The sequence below is a fragment of the Passer domesticus genome, chromosome 3 (genome assembly GCF_036417665.1).
Source record: "Passer domesticus isolate bPasDom1 chromosome 3, bPasDom1.hap1, whole genome shotgun sequence".
Classification (NCBI taxonomy): Eukaryota; Metazoa; Chordata; class Aves; order Passeriformes; family Passeridae; genus Passer; species Passer domesticus.
Window position 1 is genome coordinate 68,993,774 of NC_087476.1, and position 23,105 is coordinate 69,016,878.

The 23,105-nt window shown below is 33.8% G+C and overlaps 1 protein-coding gene across 6 annotated transcripts in view; it reads right to left on the bottom strand.

Annotated features, from left to right (window-relative positions):
* RYR2 (ryanodine receptor 2) overlaps positions 1–23,105 on the bottom strand; it is a 380,824-nt gene that overhangs the window by 54,927 nt on the left and 302,792 nt on the right. For all 6 annotated transcript variants that reach the window (XM_064413752.1, XM_064413749.1, XM_064413751.1 and 3 more), the window contains 14 exons: positions 22,463–22,544; positions 20,824–20,954; positions 18,792–19,112; positions 17,191–17,431; positions 16,693–16,780; positions 15,551–15,643; positions 15,030–15,200; positions 13,992–14,051; positions 9,825–9,959; positions 6,607–6,719; positions 5,868–5,964; positions 1,531–1,634; positions 933–984; positions 748–801 (listed from right to left, as the gene is read on the bottom strand). In XM_064413752.1, coding sequence (XP_064269822.1) covers positions 748–801; positions 933–984; positions 1,531–1,634; positions 5,868–5,964; positions 6,607–6,719; positions 9,825–9,959; positions 13,992–14,051; positions 15,030–15,200; positions 15,551–15,643; positions 16,693–16,780; positions 17,191–17,431; positions 18,792–19,112; positions 20,824–20,954; positions 22,463–22,544 — 1,742 coding nt within the window. The remainder of the gene's footprint in view (positions 1–747; positions 802–932; positions 985–1,530; positions 1,635–5,867; positions 5,965–6,606; positions 6,720–9,824; positions 9,960–13,991; positions 14,052–15,029; positions 15,201–15,550; positions 15,644–16,692; positions 16,781–17,190; positions 17,432–18,791; positions 19,113–20,823; positions 20,955–22,462; positions 22,545–23,105) is intronic.

The following is a 23,105-nucleotide window of genomic DNA, read 5'->3' on the forward strand; positions in this document are numbered from 1 at the left end:
AAAAAACACATTAAAATATTAAAAATATTAAAGAGTTAATTCCCTCAGTGCCCCTCAGAAGAGACAAATTTCTTGCAAACTCCATTTTATTAATGGAAAAAGAGAGACAGATCCCAGAGCAAGCACATGACAAAGACTCAACTATTACATTTGTAATCAACTCATGTGTATATCCTTAAACAGTGATGATCACTAAAAACTCAACATTAAACAGCAATAAATATAGATCTCCTATTTTCAACACTAGCAAAAAGTCTTAGCAGTACCAATGAATAGAAGTTCACATTTTATTAAGAAGCACTAACATACATGTGAACATAAAACTACTTTTTGAATCATTGTAAATTATTCAAAATGTAAATGACTACTGTAAAAAATAGTATTATAGTATTATAAAAAATCCAATCTAAAGGTAGGGTCAGAATAATTTAAAAGATAGAGTCTGTTATTATCAGACTTTTAAAGTTACTATCTGTAATACCTAAATAAAAATTAAAGTTAAATGAGATAAATATATAAGATCCACTAAATTATTCTCTATTTAACCTTATATTATGTAACACTGTGCACGTTTTAGTTTCATTAATATTAATCTGGGGACGTGTATCTGCCATATCCAGCTTGTGACATGCAGTTCACTGGCAGAATAAGCTGCAGTAAGCCATGAACCAAAAAACATAAATGTCAGCTGGAAGCTATGAAATAATGTCTAACATGACAAGAAAAACAAAACAAGTATGATCTTACTTCAAAACTCTTCACTTCTTCTTCACCATCATCATCTTCTTCATCATGGCAGCTCTGATATCATGTAGAAAGAAAACATTGCTGATAACTCACCATTTACTAATAACACTTTACAAATCATTTCTCTTGATCTTCAGTAACTTAATTAAAACACAAAATAAGCAATAGGTATCAAAACAACTTACCTTTGCCATAATGTCAGCATAAGCCATATACAGGAAATCTTCTTCCAATTTGCTGGTTAATAGAGAGAGAACAGGTAATACGAGGAAGATTAGAGTAATTGCAATAGAACTGAAGTACCAAAATATTTTTAAACATCTTAAAAATATTTTAAAATTACTACTATGCTCTTAAATAATTACTAAAGTATTTTTGGAAAATGAAGAATTGATTAACTTATACAAATAAAAAAGTATAGCCAGCTACAAACACAGTACTCAAATTCATAAACACCTTCCAGTAAAGTGAATATAGTTAATTTTTAATTATACTTGGAATGTATTTCATATTCAGAATGTAACTGTCAATAGGGAACATAGACAGAAGACAGAGGAGTAGTGAGCCCTGAACATAGCATCCATTGCTGTGAAAAAGTCATGTTAAATTCTCTTTACATACCACAAGCTAAAGAGGTTTGAGTGTAAGTCAAACTCACCATATGTTCACATGCATGTTTTGGCCTAGCTTATGCAATCTCACTTGAAAAGAGACATATATGACTTCAAATACAGAAGTAATGTGAAAATCTGCATACACTCTAATCTCTCACACCATCCCTACCATTTTTCAGTCAAGGCTGTTCGACTGAATAGCAGAATAAGCTGATGTAAAGGATCAACTCTTTTAAGGCTTTCATCTTCTTCTGGTGGTTCCTCTCCAGGTTTCTTTAGGGAAAAAAAAATTTAAAAGTATATTCAATTATCAATAGTGAAAAATGCTTTACTCTGTGCAATTTACTAAACATTAAATATTAATAGATGTAATTTTGATTTGAACAACCAAGAGGAAGCAACTTTCAAGCAAAGTATGACAAAACTGACGCCAACTGTTTATGACCATGAAGACTTACAAAGATGATTCCACTTGTAAAGCTTTGGAATTCTTCAATCTTTTACTCTGTTATCCTGAACTAGTGGTAACCAGATGCCATCATTTATAATTGTACTGTTTGTTGCTATGTTAACCAGCTTCATCAGATAAAAATGAGAATCCCATTTCAAGCCTATGCTAGGTATAATGTTCACTGAGAAACTCTGAGAGACTTGGAGGGAGAAGAAATCCAAACCAGAAGCTTACCAAAAGGAGCTCTGTCTACCTACCTACAAAAGTAATGTTGGCAGGATGTAGAATATTAGGAGATGACAAATCAATAATGTACAAAAAATATTATATATGATTCAATAATATACATAAATGCATAAAGAGGGTTCTTTTTTGATGTGGTTATTTTGCTTTCAGTTTTCGACAGCTCTAGTTGGCTTTCTTTGGAAAGAAAATGTAGTCCTAAATACTATAATGACAACAACCACAGCAGTGTTCTGAAAAGCATCTATACAAATCTCTGGCTTCTTATTGTTTGCCGAAAGACATTTCAGAAAGCAAGTTTTGCCTATCAAGTTATTAACAAAATTGCTTCATCCAGACAGTTTTTTCTATGAAGAATCTGGTAGCTCAGAGAAAATTGGTTGTATAAAATATGCCCACTTTTCACCCTTGTTTTCATCTAGCACTATACACTAAAATACAGATAAAAAGAGTTCCATGCATTGATAAGACAGCATGAGTAATACATCATTATATTGCCATATGTTATCTGTTAAGCAATCAGGCTGGGTTGGCCACTTCAGAGATACGAGGAAAATGGATTATTGTCTATTAAGAAAACAAATTTTGCATGACAGATTCCTGTGGGAATGCTTATAGCTTTCTATGAACACTACTATTTCTATGGGCCTGTGAAGTCCACCTTTTCCACACAGCTGTACCAAACGTGACTGGCTGAAGCTGAGAACTCCCTTTGTGCATACACGCCAGCTGATGTCTGTGCACAATGGTTGTTCCATATGCCACTCCATGATGGCCATAAAAGGTTCATTTCACATTTTTCAGTATGTGATAATATTTCAGTATCAATAACATGACCTGAACAATTGTGGATCTCTTCCCCTGCTCTTTATTTCAATCTCATTTAGAACGCTGACCTTCTCTTTAATTAACTGGCAGTATTCTGTACTTATAATGTTATCAACCAGGATACCTCCTTAATGCTATAAAAACTGATGAAACAAAAGGGCAGAAGTTGTTTAATGGGTTACTAGTTTACATAGATTTATAGAAATTAAATGGAGGATCAAGTTCACCAACAACTGAGTTAAGTAGAACTCATTAATAAGCACAGCATGAACACTAGAATCAGTGATTTTCTGACATTTCTGACAAATAGGTATGCTTAATTTTCATTGTCTTGAGACATTTGCCCTATAATTATTTAATTGTAAAACAAAAAGCTTTACCTGAATGTAACATAAGAGGGTAAAACAAATAGATTTGGTACATTTTAGCTGCCATTTCTCAATCTTGAAGACTTAAAAAATATTATTTTATATAATCTAATTGTATTATTAATATTTTATATAATCTAAATTTCTAGTAAACATATTGTTCTTAGAATTTATTATGTCCACTAACATCTACCAATAAAACAAATCAACAATTATGTCAAATAAGCCTAAGTGTTATTTATTAAGCTTAAACTTAAATATAACCTATTTATTTAAGCAGAAGCATTTTTTCAATTAATAGAAAGTGTTGAATACCTTATGATGCTAACATGAAACATAAAAATCTAGTTCCCTCAGAGGCTTGATATGTTGAAACAGAATTAAGAATCAGCACAATTAAACTCCTCAAAAAGAGCACAAGTGTATTCTTTTATCCTTTAACTTCACAAGTGGAAGAAGCAGACCCACTTTTGTATAAAAGACTTAAGGACAGAAGATTCAGGGAGCAAAACTGCAACTGTAAGTTCAGTTCTCAGCTTTTATGTGAGGGAAATGCTCAATTCCCACATCCCAAGAAGAGCTCTTACCACCAGTCTGTAAATCACCAGGATCTGGCAAAGTCAGGAATAAAGTGGCTTTGACTGTATTTGTTCCTTTCAATAATTTTTACTTAGTAGAAAAGAATGGTCAAGGTTCTCAGTACTGAGAAAGAACTCACTATGGCATAAAAGACTGTACTGTACTAACTACAGAGAGCTAAAGGACAGGAATCTTGCCTATAGTTTCTAGGTCCTGGATTGACTAATTTTCGTGTTTAATATGTGAACAGTCCAGAAACTTCAGACAACCCTTCAAGAATACATCTGAGAGCCCAAGGCTTCCCCTTTCTCCCCTTCCAGATGAGTTCTGCTACCCTAGCCTAGGCTGTGATTCCATCTTGCAGTTCAATAAACTTTTAATTCCTTGCTAAACCACGGTATAGTTTCCCTGAGAGGAAACTTCACCAGCAACACAACCACATCTTCCATGATGTCCACAAAACATTCTGTGTCAGATCTACAAAGCTGAAACTCAAACTCTCACCCTTCTGAGAATGAGTACTCTAAGGCAGCAAGAATGTGATGAAAATTTATTTAAAAGACAGATGGAGTTTTGTGCTCTCTTTTTAATAAAATGTGCAATTCATGTCTCCTGAAGAGAGCAATGGAAACACACATATCCATATGTTTGAGGAATTAGAAGGGAATTCCTGTAGTTTTTTTAATACAGGATGATATAAAAGCTAGTTCAAAGTCTTTTTCTGTCTTCTCTGAGACAGTTTTTCACTCAAGCTAGCAGCTGGCAAGGAGTTGTTAATAAACAGCAAATATATAGGTTCATCGTGGAGGTAAGGAGGTAATCCTTCATGTCAGTGTAGTCAAATTACCATGATGGGCTATTTCTTTCCATGTACACACCTGTACATGCACACACACACACAAAGACCTATGTTGTTCCACTGCACATTCATGCTCCCAACTGCTAAAATAGAATTATTTTTGAGACTCAACCTGCACTATTTAAAACACTTGCACTGTGTTGGGACACATAAGGCTATCAGTTTAAAAGGCTTTCTACAAAGTAAACATTTGTAGAAGTCTCTCATTTTTTCTCAATGCTTGTTTGTACAATAAGGATGCCGCAATAAATTAGTTCTGCATGTGTGCTGGCAAAACTGAACTTCCAAAGTCTGTCTGCGTTGAGCTCATTCCTATTGATTTCCCTTTCACTATTTTGATCTTAATTTTCAAAATTGTTTACAATTTGGGTAACTGGTGTTAAGCATAAGCTTTAAGCAGTAAAAGCAGATTATTACTTTCTTTTTCCTAATAGAAATTTTATGGTTAGCTTCCTCTCTCTATTGCAGAGAGCAGGCTCTCCTTACAATAAATTGACTGATTTCAGACTTTGTTCTGTTGGACCTCCCAGGGACTGAATCAGTTCCTATCTTCCTGCCCAAGCTGTGAAATAGCTACCTTTCAGAGAGACAATTGTAAGGGATGAGGACTCCAGAATCAAATGAAAATCATTGTAAGTATTTGCAGGGCTGAAGACATGGCTCTAACACTTCACCACTGGGAAAAATCTTCATGTCCCTGCCAAGAGGACTCTTCTGTGAAGAAGCAGACTCTGACAGCGTCTAAGGAACTGATTGATCTAAGACTAGATTCCTCTAGTTTCGTATTCTAACCTTTTGACTTAAATGGTTTTAATGTGGATTGTGAAGTCCTCAAATACACAAAGGTTAGCTGCAAAACAAGAGGGAATAGGCTGTTCCAGTTCTTGACAGGGCAGAAGATAAGAGATAGGGGAATGACAGCAATTTATATGTAATTTAGAAAAAAAAAGCTTTATAAAAGGTTATTGAAGCCCTGAAGCAAAGAGCCTGAGGGGATTTTGGAATCTCCATCATGTGTAATTTTTAAAAAGCTGTCAAAGTGACTTGGTTATAGCTCATCCCTTTGGGCACAGATAGCTTAAGTGTTATCTTAGCTACTTCACGGATTTATAATTATTGCTATACAAGTTGAATGCCAATCCATAACACATTCCTATGACCCTTTCACCCAGACGTACTGCTAAGTCTTCTATCAGTTTGTCTTCGAAATAGTGTTCTTCTGTTTCAATCCAAGACTTGTCATAGCCTTGAAGAAAGAGATTGACGGCTCGGTGTCTAAAAAGGAAAATTTAAAACAAAAGGTGTAAGCATTTAAAAAGAAGATCTGGTCAATATGAATTTCATTTAGCTTGAACTGTCTAGTCATTACAACAATTTAAAAGGGAAGAAAAACTTTTACGTTAAAACCTATCAAAGCACCCATTTAAAAAGAAAATTTACATTAAAATGTTTTATTTAAAACTGTGTCACACTAAATTGTAAAACTGCTGCTAAAACAGTAATAATTATTTAGGAACAGATATTAAATACAACTTTAGAGATATTTAAGTGTAACAAATAAAAAAAATAAATTGCCACATTGGTGTGTTTTATGGTTTTTATATATAAAATATTTTTATATTTTAATACAAATATTGAGATAACAGCAATAGATAACTTTGGATTCTGCTCAAATAATTGCATTTATTAAAGCTGAGGATTAGACTTGAAATCAGAAATTGAAAATTATATTTTTTGTTATTTTTTTAAGAAGCTAGAAAAGAAGTAATTAAAGCTAATAAATGAAACAATATAAAAACTATAACACCAAGTAGTTTATCAATTACTAGTTTGGGGTTTTTTTCCATTTTGAGCTTGCCAAATAGCTCAGTATGAGCGTTAGTGCATTTGTGAAAGACAGAGCAATACAGCTCTTACCTTGGAAGATTATACAACGGTGCCATTCTAAAGCAGGCCACTACTGCTCTTTTCCTCTGCTTAGACAGCAGTTTATGCCACACTGCTTTTTTGGACCGCTGAGGATGCTCAACCTGGTACACAAAATGCACATACAAAAATAATGTGGCAATGTCCCTAGTGTCGGGAAATAGTAATATTAGTAAAAATGTTAGTTAACAGATAAATCAAGTAGAAAAGCAACAGAAGAATAGATCTGAAAAAGTGTTCCAGACAGAGTTCAAGCATTCAGCCAAAGCATAGAATCGGAATTTAGAAAACGAATTTAAAGCAAAAATCTCCCTTTCCTGATATGATACAGATATTCTTCTTTTTCACTTCATTCTACTTTTTCTATCTTTTAGACAAAATACTATCATCAATAAGGCCACCTCTCAGGAAATCTTAACTTTCAATGCAAAGAGCCTTCATTCATTCTATTTTTTATATGTAAGTCTTTACACATGTACAGGAAAATTGTACACCTTCACATTGCCTCAGACAATATTTTTAAAGACATTTTCATGGACACAAATAATCTTTTATTTGTAAAATTTACCACGATCACACTTCAGCTACATTTCAGAAAACTACAGCTCTGTCTTAAAATATATTCTCTTTCTGCATCTTGTCTCTACAGCAGCATGAGATGAAATAGGGTGCGTTCCATCTTTATCTTTTATGCCTTTAGGCTTTCTTCTTCCACTTTTTATTCTTGATTCCATCCCAAGAAAATTACTGCTGTGGTGCTGAAGAACACCTGTATACTTCTGTATATAGCCCGACTGGATAACTGGGAACCATGGTTGCAGATCATGCTACTGATCTCTCCTTTCCCACAGTCTATTTAGTCTCTGTGATTTATTTCACACAACTTCCATAAAAATTATATAATTTGATTTAACTTATGCAACTGTTGTAGAGTTAAGGGGAGTTGAACTTTGGGGTGGGCTGTTTGGTTTTTTTATGGGTGGTTTGTTTCTTTTACAAACTACACTCCACTGTGTTCCAACAGCATGAAAGAAGGCAGTGTAATTTAGCATTTCTACCCTGAAAGTCTTGGTAATTCTACCTTGCAATAAAATCAAGCATTACATGAAAAAAATGCAGGGACAATTATGATATTTATGTAGACTCAAAATTCAATCCAAATTTGGTTATCCAGTTTAGGGAAATACAAAAAAAATTAATAGTTAAACAATGAACATTTAATTAAACAGACAAAAATACTGCTATTCAGTGAAATATATAGTTATACTTGTAAGTTTAAATGGTAGCAATCTTAAATAAGTTCTTTCTAAAAGATAAAATACAAAAGAAAAATATTTTAAGAGAAAGGACAAAAAAGCATTCACTGCAAATATGTTTACAATCACAAAAACAAGTGCCAGCACTACGAATTTAAAAGTCAGACAAATCCAAATGTGAAAGTTAGGTAATTAGTAATATCTTCACAAACAAAAACCCTCAATACTTTCCCAAAAGAAATAGCCTCGGCCCACGCAAGCAGATTTCTGAAAACAGTAAAAACAAAGAAGTTAGGTCTGCATGGAAAGAAAATACAAAGAATGGACTGTTCACTGCCAGTGTAATACAGAAAACATTTAAAGTATATATGAAGGGCAGAGTATTTGTATACAGAGAGCAAAGGATTACTCAAGACTATCATAAAAACAGATGTAGTGCTCATATATTCATTAATTTTAAAGACACCAGATGCTCCTGAGAATTTACCTACAGAAGATAAGAAAAGCTGTGAGACTAAATCTTTAAACAAATAGGCGCAAGGCAGCCACAAAAAAAAAAGGCAGAAAACTCATCAACAAATTAAGTCTGATCAGAAATACTGATCTTAAATGTTGATCTGGTATGACAATGGGAATCCATCCTGTTCTATACTACTGCTGGATCATCTCAGTCAACTTTGATAAAACCAGGGTAGAAGAAAAACCTTTCCCTCCCTCACCACCCCCCACCCCCCCCCCCAATATTTCTAGCTTTTCTCTAGTCTTCTTCCCTCAGAGTAAACCTATATCCTTTCAAATGAGCACCCTCTCTCGCTCTCTCCCATAGACCATGACTGACAAGAATTTACTTCCATACTTCTATCCCTTTTTGCTTGCTCCCCACATATTCAGCAACAGGTAAAAATTAGTGACTCCTCCTCATTCTCTTCTACCAAACTGCATAAGGCTGTTGAACTTGCAGCAAATCCATATCAAGGCTGGCAAACCATATGAAGAAGAGTTGTGTGATGCAACAGACAGGACACAGATATTCATATCAACACACCTTCTGCAGAGTGTGTATATGAGCACACTCACATATCTCTCCAGCTCCTACTGACCGAACCAGCGACTTCCTGACAGTAAGGAAACTTCCTGACATTGGATCTGAAAACTTTCTGAGTGAAACCAACTAATCTAATATGAATGCAAGAGAACCTCGAATTTTCAAATATTCTTTGAAAAGGAAAAAAAAATTAGTAACATTTATATGAAGATAGTTTATAGCCTATGGTGTGTAACCAGCTATGCTCATTTCTGCCATTAGGAACACCTTCCAAGTTAATGTCCTGTTTTTCCACTACATTTTAAAAAGGAAAAATCATAATAAATCTAAAGTGCATGATTCAATAATTATGTAATTATTCAAAGAGAAAAGTCACAAAAATAACTTATCAAACTAGTCTTTGACCTATAAAATGTATCCATATAGGAAAATTTTTTAACTTCATTTTTTAAACTATATGGAAAGGACATAAAATAAAAAAACCAGAATTGCTTAAATAAAAGTTACTGTAGTTCAGGCCACATGGGAAGCTCATATATTAATGCAAAAAAACATTAAATAATACAATAGAGTTTTTTGCCAGATTCTGAAGCAACTTAAAGTTTGACAGAACTTTTTCAGAAAAAAAATATTCCTCCAACCTGCTTCTGCTGTTTCTTGAATGCAGCAAGGAATATATGAGTTTTCCATACTGGCCAAACAAATTGTTGGAGCTGCTGCAAATACACTGCAAGATAGATATGACCATGATATTGAACTACAAAACACAGGATTAAGCATGTAAACAGTAGCTATCAAAAGAAAGAAAAAAGATTGTAACATTAAATACAGCAGGTGAAAGTACAAATGAAAGGGTGAATACTTTTATTTAGATTAAGAAGCCATGAAATTGGTAAAACGTGTCTAACCTGTTCCAGGTGAAACAGCACATTAGCTATATCAAGGACCCTTTCCACAGTCTTCTCAGGATCTGAGGAATCTTCAGTCCTGTTTGGCAAATCTTTGTAAAGTGCCATCTGCCATCTAATGGCAGGATCCTCAAGCTGCAGGAGAAAGATTGCACATGTCACCAAGACAAAATGTCCCAAACAATTTAACTAATAGAGAAACAGCTTCAAAGGTAAACTGAAACACTTTATATGACTAACCTACACCTTTACATAACCCATCCAGCATCCGTTACTCTGTGAGAACAAGACTAATTTGTGCAATGCTTTGTCAGAGTTTCCAGAAAACAAAGTGTTTTGGGATGGAAGGCAATTTTAAGGCCATCTACTTCCAACCCCTCTTCCATACACAAGGACACCTTCCATGAGATCAGATTTCTCAAAGTCATGTCCAACTTGGCCTTGAATACTTCCAGAGATGTTGCATCCACAGTTTCTACGGGCAACCTGTCCTACAGAACTAAAACAATAATCATACAAAAACTAATAATCATACAAATAGCAAAAAATCATTGGTCAACAAATAGCACTGGCACCAGCAATGAATTCAATATCTGAGGAAAAGTAATGAATATGAGATACACAGACATAACTTAGTACACTGCCTTTCACATTATTAAATGAAACAACATCAAAAGTGTTGCTCTCTTAGCTGGGATTACTTAGTTTTCAGTCATGGAAATTAGTAGTATCACTAGTATTTAAATTTTTTTTTCCATTTATAATTTTTTAATTATTAGGAAATCCTAATTTTACTGATTATTAGCTAAAAAATTAGAAGTTAATTTGGAAAAATGAAATGCAGATGCATTTGCTTATCAGCCTACAAATTACAAAGAACTGTAAGAAGCAAAATGGTTTCTATCAAGTATTTCTTTTTACATTTCAGTTTTTCTACTTCATTAATCTGTGATTCTCTGTTTTACAACTGGTGATTTGTTTTTGGTTTGTTTTGTCTCCCCAGTCCTTCTGCTAATCAAGACTAATGCAACACACTTTGCAACCATTTACTGTGCCAGTTACACTGATGACCCATTTTACTGAGAACTGTGGCCCATGATCATTCCTGATTCTGCAGTTGGTGTTGAAGGCACACTGGCCCAGATGGCCACAGACCTAGGGGGGCTAAACCCTAGAGATTTCCATAGGGCTTGAACTCCACACTTACTTGACTAAAACTTCTTTGGGGATCCAGATTTAAATTTGTGCCTAAGGTGAGACAATAATGCTAATTCACCTCCTCAAAACATATTATGATACACGGTTTACTCAAGTTCCAGGAATGATTAAAAACTTACACAGTCGTTCATTAATAGTTTATTATAACCTAGAAAGCCACATTTTGCAGGCATTTCTTCCACCTTTCGGCTTTTCCATTTCTTAAAAACTGTCACATCCACAGTCTTTGTGTGAGCATTTGACTGGTTCATCATGAATGGATAGTCCACAAAAGACTTTTTAATCACAGGTGGAGATGTCTTTTGATCTGAGGACTCCTCACATTCTACCAAGGTACAGCTTTTTTGTATAGGTAGTTTTCTAAAGGTATGAGTAGTTGGCATTTCAAGGTGTGAATTTGAAAGGCTGGAAGAAGATTTTGGTGACTTGAGCTTCATCCATGTCAAAATGAATGCAAGTTTCATCATCAATTTCTTGAAATAAAAGGCTTGGTACTGAGTAACAGCATGCAGGCATGCAAGGAAAGGAAAGACAGAAACAGGGTGAAGACAAATGTAGACAAAGGTAGACAAATGCATGAAATAGACGCCACAACATTAATAGCTAAAGATTCAGAAGGGTGATTCTCTAACAGCGTAGTACTCCAAAAATGAATCTAGATAAATTACATTTTAGCTCTAATGTATATAACAGAATGTTAGGTGTCTGTGAGAAGAAGTGCTTAACTGAAAACACCATTTAAAGAAAGAATATTGCTAAGGTTGGAAGCAAACCAGCCTTTCAAAAAACAGTATTTTTCCTGTATTTTGAAAGCCACTTTACACACACCACTATAAATAAGTTATATATTAATTCATAATAGAAAATAATAATTTCAATTTATAAGACCATTTGGACCTCATTCCCATTTTATCTAATTCAATTAGACAACAAAAGGGTAGCCTATGCACGATGGCATCATTTTTTGTAACAAGAAACACTATACTTGACTGTATAGTGACTGAATCCTAATGATATCAGAGAATTATGGAATAAATTATATTGTAATTAGCACATAATTACTGAATTTAGCTTTTGACATTATACATTAAGTAACTAGCTACACACTTACATTTAGTGTTAACTCTAGAATGTGTAACTGATAAAATCACTGTTTTGTCTGCAGTTAACTACTTGTCACAAGTCGAAATCAGAGCTTTTAGAAGTTATTAAAGTAATATGTAAACAGCTGTAAAATAAAGCCTACTACAATAGCAGTTTAGTTTTGTTATCTATGTATTATGTGGTTCTCGTTCAGATTTTCATCTTCCACTGGGAATTCATTTAAAAATAGGAAATTCTACAGTCACTGATGAAAAGTTTACAACTGGAAAACCCAACAGTGTGGATTTTGGATTAGCTGAAATTACTTTTGTCTTAATTATCAAGGCACTGTGAAATTGCATCAATCCAAGAAATTTAAAAGCACTTTTATTCTCATGTAGTATAAACAGAAAAGACGTATGTTGCTTAACAACAGCAAACTTTTAATCGAAGCATAGGAAGCTTCTGAAGAGAAAGCATAGATCAAGGTATTAAGATGTATCATGACTTTCAGGCAACAAAGCAGTAACAGACAAAAATTTCTCAACAGCAGAATGTGTCACTTAAGAAACAAAACGGAAACTGAAGTAGTTAAAACAGGAAGGTAAGTGCTAAATAGCAACATGATGTACCAGGCAAGACTTATAACTGCATGGCTCACAATATTACAATGTACAAATACTGAAAATGAACAGAAATATCTATCACTGTCACTAAGAAAATGCTAATGAAGTTTATACACAAAATCACTTCATGTTCAGAGGTTTTATGTTCATGGCATTCACAGAGGTTTTATGTTCATGGCATTCATATTGGTTAAGTACTGTTGCTCATTAATATCTTCAGAAACACTGCTTTCTTCCCAGTACTTTGCCTGTTTGTTTTCTGCTTCTCAGTATATAGCAATATGTGCTACATAAGGATAAGTATTTCAAGGTTTTAGGATTTAACCAAATCTTTTGCTTTCAGAGCAAGCTTTTCTATGTGCAAACCCTATAATTTAAAGCTACTGGATTAAACACTTTTGTTGTTAGCATGGCAGAGACATATGGAAAATATGATGGAAGAAAATTAATCTTCACATATTCCTCAGGAAGAACCATCCCACTACCAGCTCATCAAAAAAGATTATTACTGCCATGCACTGATTGCAGTGGAATCTAGACTTCTGAATGATTCTTAAATAACAGTTCGGAAAAAAAAGTACCTGATTTTCAACTCATGTTTACTCTTTTAGTGGAGACAGATGCATAATTTCATTACACTTCCATATCCTGGCTTTTTTTTTATTTATTTGAAGCCTTAATAAAACAGTTTCCTTACACTGGCCATTTCAAGACTTTCCCCCTAAAGCTATTCACCTGGCACTAATTTGAATTCAGTAACAGAAATCTATACTTCTTCCCAAAATACCTTCTTTTCCCAGGGCTGAAAAGCAGGAACCAAATTGAGAAAACTGGAGATTTTTCACTTCACAGAGTATGTCAAAATGGCAGCTTCCTTTTCATTTACACTTCAAGTTGATACTAAGTAACTCAAATACAATCTCAAATACAAGTAGGTGCAGTTTAAACAGTGATAGAACTTCCTTTTATCTCCAATTTTGTATTAATGGTGTGAATGGAGAGAGATTTCAAGGGCCATATTGTATACAATGCACATACACACCCATTAAAAACCTAACATTTAAAAGTTAATATGAACAAGTTCCTTGACAGAAGAGAATACTACAAGATTACAATACTACAATACTACTAATACAGACGACAAGTTAGCCTAATGAATCAAGGCAGGTTATCATTATATGGCACCAACAAATGAATTCAAAGGAAGAAAAATCAAATTTAAAAACTGCATATAAACTACCTTGCCCTGAAGGTGAAGATTACTGCGGATGACATCTCGTACTTCATCTTCAGTGTCTTTCTGCGAATAGATTACAAATCATATACATTAAGAATAGAAAGTAATTAGTAAATGTTTTGATTCATATAAATATCAACCTTGGGCATCATGAGATGATGAACAAAACTGACAATGTGAAAGATTGTGAAACATCTCAGAGACAAACCTTTTCTTAACCAAGCTTGCAGGATCAAGTTCTGGAAGGCATCATACATATCTGTTCACAGTAACACACTAAATGTGAGCCTGAATTCAAATTACTAACATGCACATAGTAAAAGTTTGACCAAATAAAACCAATGGCATGAACAGAGCCTTCTATGATTTGAGTTCTCTTTTTTTGCAGAGCTCTTTCACAGCATCCTTTATAGGACTCAGTTCAGCAGTCCAATGGTCATACAACCCCCTAGAGTATAGAAAGTATTATAGCTTGAAAAAAGGAGTATATTCCAAATTAAAATCAAATTATTGCACTGTGAGTATATACCCAAAAGAATCACTTTTGAAAGAGTCTATCTCTACAAAAATTATTTAATTCACATGAGAGTGATTAAAAGGAATTAGTTATGATATTGGGCACAGAAGTTAGGAAACAGATAGTTCTTAATTTTATGAGAGTCACAGAATCAACTAGATTGGAAAAAACTTTAGAGATCAACTCCAACCAAATTCAAGCTTCATAAAATATAACAAACACTATTTTGCATTAAAAATTAAGAGAAAGAAATAACTAGTTCAGCTACTGAATGCTATCTCTATTCATGTAGGGATCATTCTGAAATACAGCCATACTGATTGTAAGTATGATCAAATTTAAATGCTTTAAGCCATGAGGAAAATATGTGTATATACACCATAATCACCCACTGTACCCTTAAGAAACAGAATTATAATCTTGATTCTCTGTGTCATGCTGTAAGAATGAACACAGGGTGAAACATTCAAAAAATCAGAGTAGTAAATATTTTTAACTTTTAGAAGTGCAAAAAGAACACCTACCATGCTAAAACGATTTTTGGCCAGTGCAATTAGCTCTTGGTCTCCAGGAGCACAAATGTTTAGGCCTATTGGAAGCAATCTCTTCAGTGCTGCCACAATGAGAGAGGTCTGCATAGAGTAGCGGTCACCTTTTCGCTTCATCTTCTTCCTTTCCTGGTCAGAAACTGCTGCCTGCAGTAAAGATAAAAAAGAAACCAAATCCAATATTAAATAAAAGAACTGTACTGGCAACTTTGAACTTGTCTCTGGCTTGACAATTTCCTTATTACCTATACAGGTGTGACCTCATCCAGTGAACTGGCATTTTAACATTGCCAATATTTTGCAATGTGTTACTCAAATGACTGTACTTTGCATCTCAACCCAGTATTTTCAACAGATTTCTTCACCTGAGAAAAACAAAACCAAAAGCAAATCCCCTCCCCTACAAAAATATCAAACAAAAAAAAATCAAACAATAAAAGGTGCTTCTCTGGAATCTTCCTGACCCCTTCATAAAGAGAAAAATATGATTACGCTACCTTTGACATCTTAGATTTGGTGTCACTGATAAGGAAAGACATGTTGTTGATTTCATTTTGTACCACAAAGTTCTGCTCTTCCCTTTTGAAATTCTGGAAATACACAGATCTCAGTTAGAAGCATTTATGTGAGTACTCTATCTAAACATACCTTAAAAAAAAGTACAAATTAAGTAGAAATCTGTAAAATCCACAAGCGAAGACAAGGGCAGTAAAAATTAACAGATGATCAACAATGTCCTTAAATTTCAGCTTCATTTACATTGCATAACTCAGGTAGTGTATGTTTGGGGACTTTCCCCATGTTAGAGAGAAGGAAATGTTTCCCTATCTATGAAAAAGACATGCTAAAAATCTCACTCCTCCTCCAATTCAATATGAAAATATTGAAAACAGGTTTTCCCTTACTAATAAATTATTAATTCATTTTCCCCACTATAAACTTCCACTATATCAGGAACATAAGAAAATATTTAAATAAAAATTGCAGTTATGAATACACAGGTGATTTTGTTATCTGGTATCTACCTAGAGTGTGATCACTTTTTGTGCACAGTGTTGTTTATAATAAATCTCACAGCCAAATTCAGCCACAAGTACTGAAGTTATAAGGTATCTTGTTCCCCAGACTTGAGACAATTGAAGCTATAGCAAATAAAGAAATTTCATATAGACAACAGTCCATACAAAGATCTAATGCCTTAAAGTAATTAGACTCTTTTGGGTTTTTAATTCTTTGTGCTCCATTATTCACTGAATCATGTTTTACTTAGGAAGTATCAGTGCTTACTAGGTGTGATTACAAAAAGACTATGGGGTTAAAATAATTGAAAAGAAGAAAAAAGGTAAGGACACAAACTGCAATGAATTTAACACATTAAAAAAATCCCCAAAACAAACCCAAAACAAACAAACTAGAATCTGTAAGAAATATACTTTTAATCAAATTACTATGTTACAAAATACCTATCCAACTCTCTTATCTTCTCTGCCATTTCAAAAGTGTCAGAAAAGTCATTAATACTTCCCATCTGTGGTTTCACTTCTGTCATTAAATGTGTTTTACAAATATAATCACTAAATAACTGATCTACCTATTAAGAAACCTCATTAAAAAAAGTATTTACCAAGGAATTACTTACATGAGATTTTGACCAGTAAATAAAAACCTCAGCCACCATGCGGAACAACTCTTCTGCTTCAGGATTGGGCTCTTTCAGCCATTTTGCCCTAGAATTTGGTAAAAAGGTGAAAAAGGGGATAATCCTCATTGTCTTAATGCTTTGAAATCACTTTCCAACATTTTACAAGGATATAAGTCAACAAAACCAATGATATATGCTTTTAATCATTTCTGGTAGCAGTGGCTTTTTGATGTCCTATTTCAAAACCCTTACAATCCTTTAATATTAATCCTAATTCTAATCCAATAGATCTGGATTGTAATTTTGTTTTCTTGTCTTCTCAAAAAGACCCCAGCTCCTCCTAAAAGTCAGAAAGCATTAGCTTGAGCAACTGCAAGGTTGTCAGACTGAGTAAAAGCCACTTTAATTCAGTGCTGGGCACATCAAGGGACAAGAGGCGGTATCAATAAAAAGGAAGATTTTATGAGATTCATTGACCTAGTCCTCTCCACATACCTGTTATAGTCCACAAATCTAATCAACAAAGGGTAGAAGGCATAGAGGTCCCGTGCCAAAGTGGTGAACTCATCTAGGATGAGCAGTTCAGCCTCCGACATGTCACCTCTGCCTTCTGCTCTTAGATGCTCTTCATCCGATACAACCACTGCTGCCTTTTTCTTTAGTTTATCCATCAGTGGAAGGAAGTGTGTCTTTAAGAGCTGTGGCTTCGCTTTACTTATGATGGGCTGGGAAAACACTATTTAAGGCAATGAATATTATAATATATACCTGGCCACAAAATATAACTAAAATCTTCTACCTTTTCCCACTTTCTTGAATCTTACTTCTAGGCTACAGAGCCAAATCCTGCCCCCATTGAAATCAGCAGAAGTTTTGCCAAGAATTAAATGTGGTCAGGATTTCACAAAATCGATTCACTTTGTCTGAGGGCAGAAATTGCAACTTCACAGAATAAGGTTGCAAGATCATAAAGCTGAAACACTTCTTTACTGGAATTCTGTCAACATGGTATTTGTCTGCATAGTTTTATTGAGCAATGCCAAAGTTGTTTAATGGTATGGATGGATACACATACAGCTACATAGTGCATGCAAGTTTTGTCAGCTGCTGGCTCCTGCTTTGAACCTTGCTTGAGTGAAGAGGAGCTGGAAAGCATGCTCTGGTCATTTGAAAACCTGTGGAAACATCTTGCCTGTATTTCTTCAGCACAGTAAGAGGCCTTGTATGTAGACACAAATGGGAGTGATTCAAATGATTCATTTCAGACTTGTCAGCACAAGCTTTTTGAAAATCTACTAATAAGAACAGTTATGTAAATTAGCACTTCAACTGGGCCCATTGGTACCAAACCATTTGTAACACACTGATTAAATTACACAGAATTTTAGGCAGTTGCTGCCTATTCTTAGAGTGCATTACATTACTAACTCTCAAAACACTAGGAATTCTGAATGGTACCATGAATTAAATTACTACTACAGTAAATACTGAAAAGTCATAAGAAATTCTAATTAAAAAATTGAATTCACACCACTGAAGTGACTTTTCCTCAGAGAATGTAACACTGAGAATTAAAGTGTTTTTAAATGAATTTCAAGTTGCTCACGAGATGAAGTCAACATAACTATTACTAAAATTACATGAGAATTTCAACATTTCATTGTAATGAATATGTTAGATATATGCCTTCAAACCCAGGTTTTAAGGATCCAGCACTCATACAGAATAGTAAGGAACTGTATAATGCCTGCAAATGAAAATTTGCTATATAATGAACATGGGGGTAAATTACTATAGTCCTTGAATTTAATACACTGCAAAAGGCACATGTGTATATTTTGTGGGAAAAGAAATATTCTAATGTACTTATACTACTTATAGAGAGATTAAAACATACGCTTACACAGCTTTTTCTTTATACTTGGTATTTCTGGGTCATCCAAATCTGTATTGTTTAAAAATGTAAAAATATGAGTGTTCTTCTATTCCAGCTTTAACAGGGTAAATACAGAGTGATTCAGCGTCTCTGTGTGTGTATGTACATTCTGAATATACACATACATTTGCTTGATAATTAATTTATTTTCACATCTTACCTGCTAATCTCTTCATCCAGGCTCCTTCATCAATACCAAGGTTGTTATAGATGATTTTCAATATGTTACCCAACAGAGTGTTCATGTGCTCTGATGTCAAGGCTGTGCAACACATTTCAGCCTTGTCAGGATTGTTCTCTGGCCCATGCTCCCACCAGTGAGACATGTAACTACACAGCATAGGCAGTATGACTTCCATGATATGTGGCATTTGTGTGTAACGAATACCGGATTCTGCCAGCTCCACTATTTCTTCCATCAGCTTCATCAAGGAAGGAATGTTTGGGCAAACCTCTTCTACACTAGTTGGCAAATTGAGAACTGTTGAAAAAAAAAAATCAGTAAACTAGGTCACAAAAGGAAAACAGTTTTCAGCTGCTATTCAGTACAATTTCTGTTTTCTGTTTACATTTTCGCCCTTGTGATCCAAAGGAAACATGCCCAACACAACAATAAAAAACACATCCTTTCATACTGTTGAGCAATAAATTGTTTATATGAACAGTTCTGTAATTAAAATTTCTATATGAAAGCTTCAACAATGTAAATATTGTGGAATTAATTCAGAGAAATCAGATGCACTTTTCTATATAAAAAAATAAACCTTAAATTTCAAAATCCCTTCCAGTGTAAGTTTTGCAGTTGAGGAAACAAATGGATACAATGAAATATCTCTCAACAATACATCAGATGAGACCTGGAATTCTAATAGAACAAACAGAAACCATTGCCTGTCCTAACAAATTGAGCAGATTTGAGAAACTGATTCTAGAGGTGAATATATGATTGTAAATGTTTACTTTTGAATGCATTTGAATTCTTAGTTCCTTCCTCTGAAAAGGCACTGCAGTTGCCTTGATTTTTGAGGTAGTTTCTTTCATCTACAAAAAAATCTCTGCAAGTGCAATGTGTAGCTCCTGAATGTTTATGATATAAACAGACACATACCATGACATACGCAGGTATCTATAGAGCAAAAATTTAGCCTGTAACTTGTGAATACAAGTGTCTCTACCAGCATTCCAAAAGTCCTTTTTGTCTTTTTTGCCAAGCAAATATATTTTACAGAGACATCACAAAGTCTCCTTAAAGATTATGCAATTTTGGAAAAAACATTAAATTTTCTGTTAAAAATCATGACAATAGAGTGGATTGTATATGTATATGACAAGTATGCATAATTGTTGATATTTTGAAGTTTGCATACTACAGCTCCTTGGAGAAAAAAATCTGCTATGTTTCCTTTTTTAAAAAATAAAGGTGAAGTTATAAAATTATTTGCATTATAAAGTGGCATCTTACATGAACATATGCTGTTATCTTTGTGTATCTGTAATATGATTCACACAGCATATATACAGAGCTTGTGAAGTTCTATTGCAACTTCTGTTTATTGCAGGAACAGTTTGTGCATGTGACCTTATTCAACAACCATGCTGCAGCACAAGAAACATCAAGAATGGAAGAAAAAGATATATGTAAAGTAAACATATATAATGTCACTGTAAAGCATCTGTACTGCCTTTTATGTCAAACAAAATACAACCAATCTACATACAACTCTGCAATTTTTTTTACTTTAGAAGGACACAATATGTAATTAATACAGCAAAGCTATTTTCCTGCAGGTTGAAGCATGTATGTTTTAGGGACCCGAAACTGTTTATGCAAACTGAGGAACCAAAGCTACTGACAAGAACGTTTAATTTTATGATCAAATATAGAGTATCTGAGTTACTAAAAATGTGCAGTCTCTTCATTGATTCAATTTCAAAGTGGTATGTTGAGAACAGAATCTCAAAATTAACACATCAGTAACATTAGGAACATATAGTGATCAGTTTTATCAGATTTAGAAGAGAAATTGATCAGAAAATTGATTTAGAAAGAACAATTTAGAAAATAAATTAATCCACGAAATCACAAGAAAATTGTTGCATATAAAATGTATGCAAAATCACACATCTTAAGGCAAGCAGCATTTATAGTGAAATCTTGTTTTCATAATCATGATGTCAGTTTCTGGAAATACCTGCTCTATCTCTCGCATTCTTGGTATTGTAGATTGAGTAGATATTATGTTTGTTCAAATGAGTTTCCAAAAAAGCCACTGGAAAGGCCCCTGAGAAAGCAGCCAAGCACTCTCCTAGTGCTGATCGTTGCCTGTGAATTGACAAAGATCATTAATGACACACATCTTTGATCACAGAGCCACAGAATGGGTAAGGTTGGAAGGGAGCACCAGTGGAGTCAGCTGGTAAGTACTGACTGACCACAGCTGGGGGTTGTGTTCTGAGATCAATGCATTTCAAAGAGAAGCTACGGCATGACTGGGATCATCAACACAAGAACATGTAATAGAAAACAAAGTCTAGCAATGCTCTGCTAATATATGAATAATATGTAAAGACATAAAATGTCAAAGGTGGCCTACACAGCTTAGAGAAAATTAAAAACATGTATGGGAAACCAAAGTAATTATAAAAATGCCTTCTTTTCTATTACTTCCCTCTCAGCTTTACTGACTGTATAATCCCTGCTATTAAGAAAAAGCTACTGGATACAACAAGAGAACAAAATCAACTATCTTTTTATCTAAGTGATGTTTCATTTTTCCAAGAAATAATGATAATCATTTTTATGCTCAGTCTAGTATGAAAGTCAAGTTCTTCAGCTAGTGGAAAATTATTTCTAATGATCAAGAACTCTGAAATTTTCTCAGAAAGCCATTGCTTTAATATCTTCAAATATATGCCATGTATTTGATAATCAAAATTCTTTGTGTGTCAAAATTTTAAAAAGCCTTTTTCTAGGAAGAAGTAAGTGATACCCTGTCACTTTACTTGGGTTCTTAACAGGACAGCTATACTAGTCTTTCTAATTTTCTATTGAATTGATCACAGCAGAATTTTGAAATGTGAGAAATCTCTAGCAGAGACCACATCACACATGTGACAGAAATTGAAGAGAATTTGAACTCAGGAGAACCATGGACTTTCAAATTAAAAAGAAAAAATACCTCAAAACTGATTTTGTGATTTAACAAGGTTCATCCTCGGTCTATAGTTTATCTCAGTCTTGGAGATTTTATTCTTTCTAGATCTAACTCATTAAAGTTCATTTTGTTAAATCTAACTTCATTCCCATTATTATTCATACTGCTTTCTCCTTCTTCCTATTTTTCCCCTTTTCATTGAGTCTTCATAAGCAAAACATACATCCATCACACACACCTGAGAAGAGGATGTGCTTTTTGATTTTGGTGGCAGACAATCGTACACAAAAACTATCGGTTACACTAATATATTTTGTCTTCAAAAGAAATCTCATATCCTTTATTTGCCAAACAGCAAAATAAATTAATTTTATGTCCTTCATGAAATCAAGGAGACCTGATTTTCCACAGATTTGGGGGTTTTTTATATTTGGGTAAAAAACCCCCAAATCTGTGGAAAATCAAAATTTGGGGTATTTTGACAAACATAAAATGCAATATTTCAAGCATATTATAGTAAATGCACCTGCATTCCACTTAACATCTGAGCACATCTGTATTTTCTCTCAAGATATCTTTCCAATAATACTCTCCTATATTAATTTCTGAACTGAAAATTCATGATGCTAAATATAAATGCAAATATTAAAAACAGATAAACTATTTACCCTCTTACCTCTCTACATAGATACTCTTGCTGGTTCCCAGAGCATATAAACTGGCCAATATTCTGTAACAAGAGACCTGAACATCTTCCACTAGAGAGAATAAGAAAACTAAATTCACAAAGAGATTTTTCTTTGCAATACTTTCCCAAAGAATTAAAATAAATTACTTTAGACAATAATGAATTAAAAATATTAAGCTAACAAAGACAATCCACAGAAATCATCCACTAAATACAAAGTCTTTGGATGTCTAAGTGCTATACTTTTTACTAAAAATTTCCATTTATATAAATATCATGTTAACAGCTAAAATAGGAAACCTATTTCACTAGTGCATTAATTTTTGTAAAATTAATGGCATACCAACTCTTCACACATGACACCTTTACAAACAGAATACCACTGTACAAAGTAAAGGCAATCCTGTTAAATATATATTTAATTATTTTAATCACAGTTTATATATTTTTTTTTAATTTAGGCACTTATGCCAGCTAATACCATGTACTTAATTTACACTTTAAACTTACAAAAGATTTTAAAAATTAACAAATTCTTTATTCCATATGAATACTTTACCAAAGGATGTTTTAAAATTATCAAGTAATTCAGTCATAAGACTGTAAGAATAATCCTAAAATCTATTTGAAA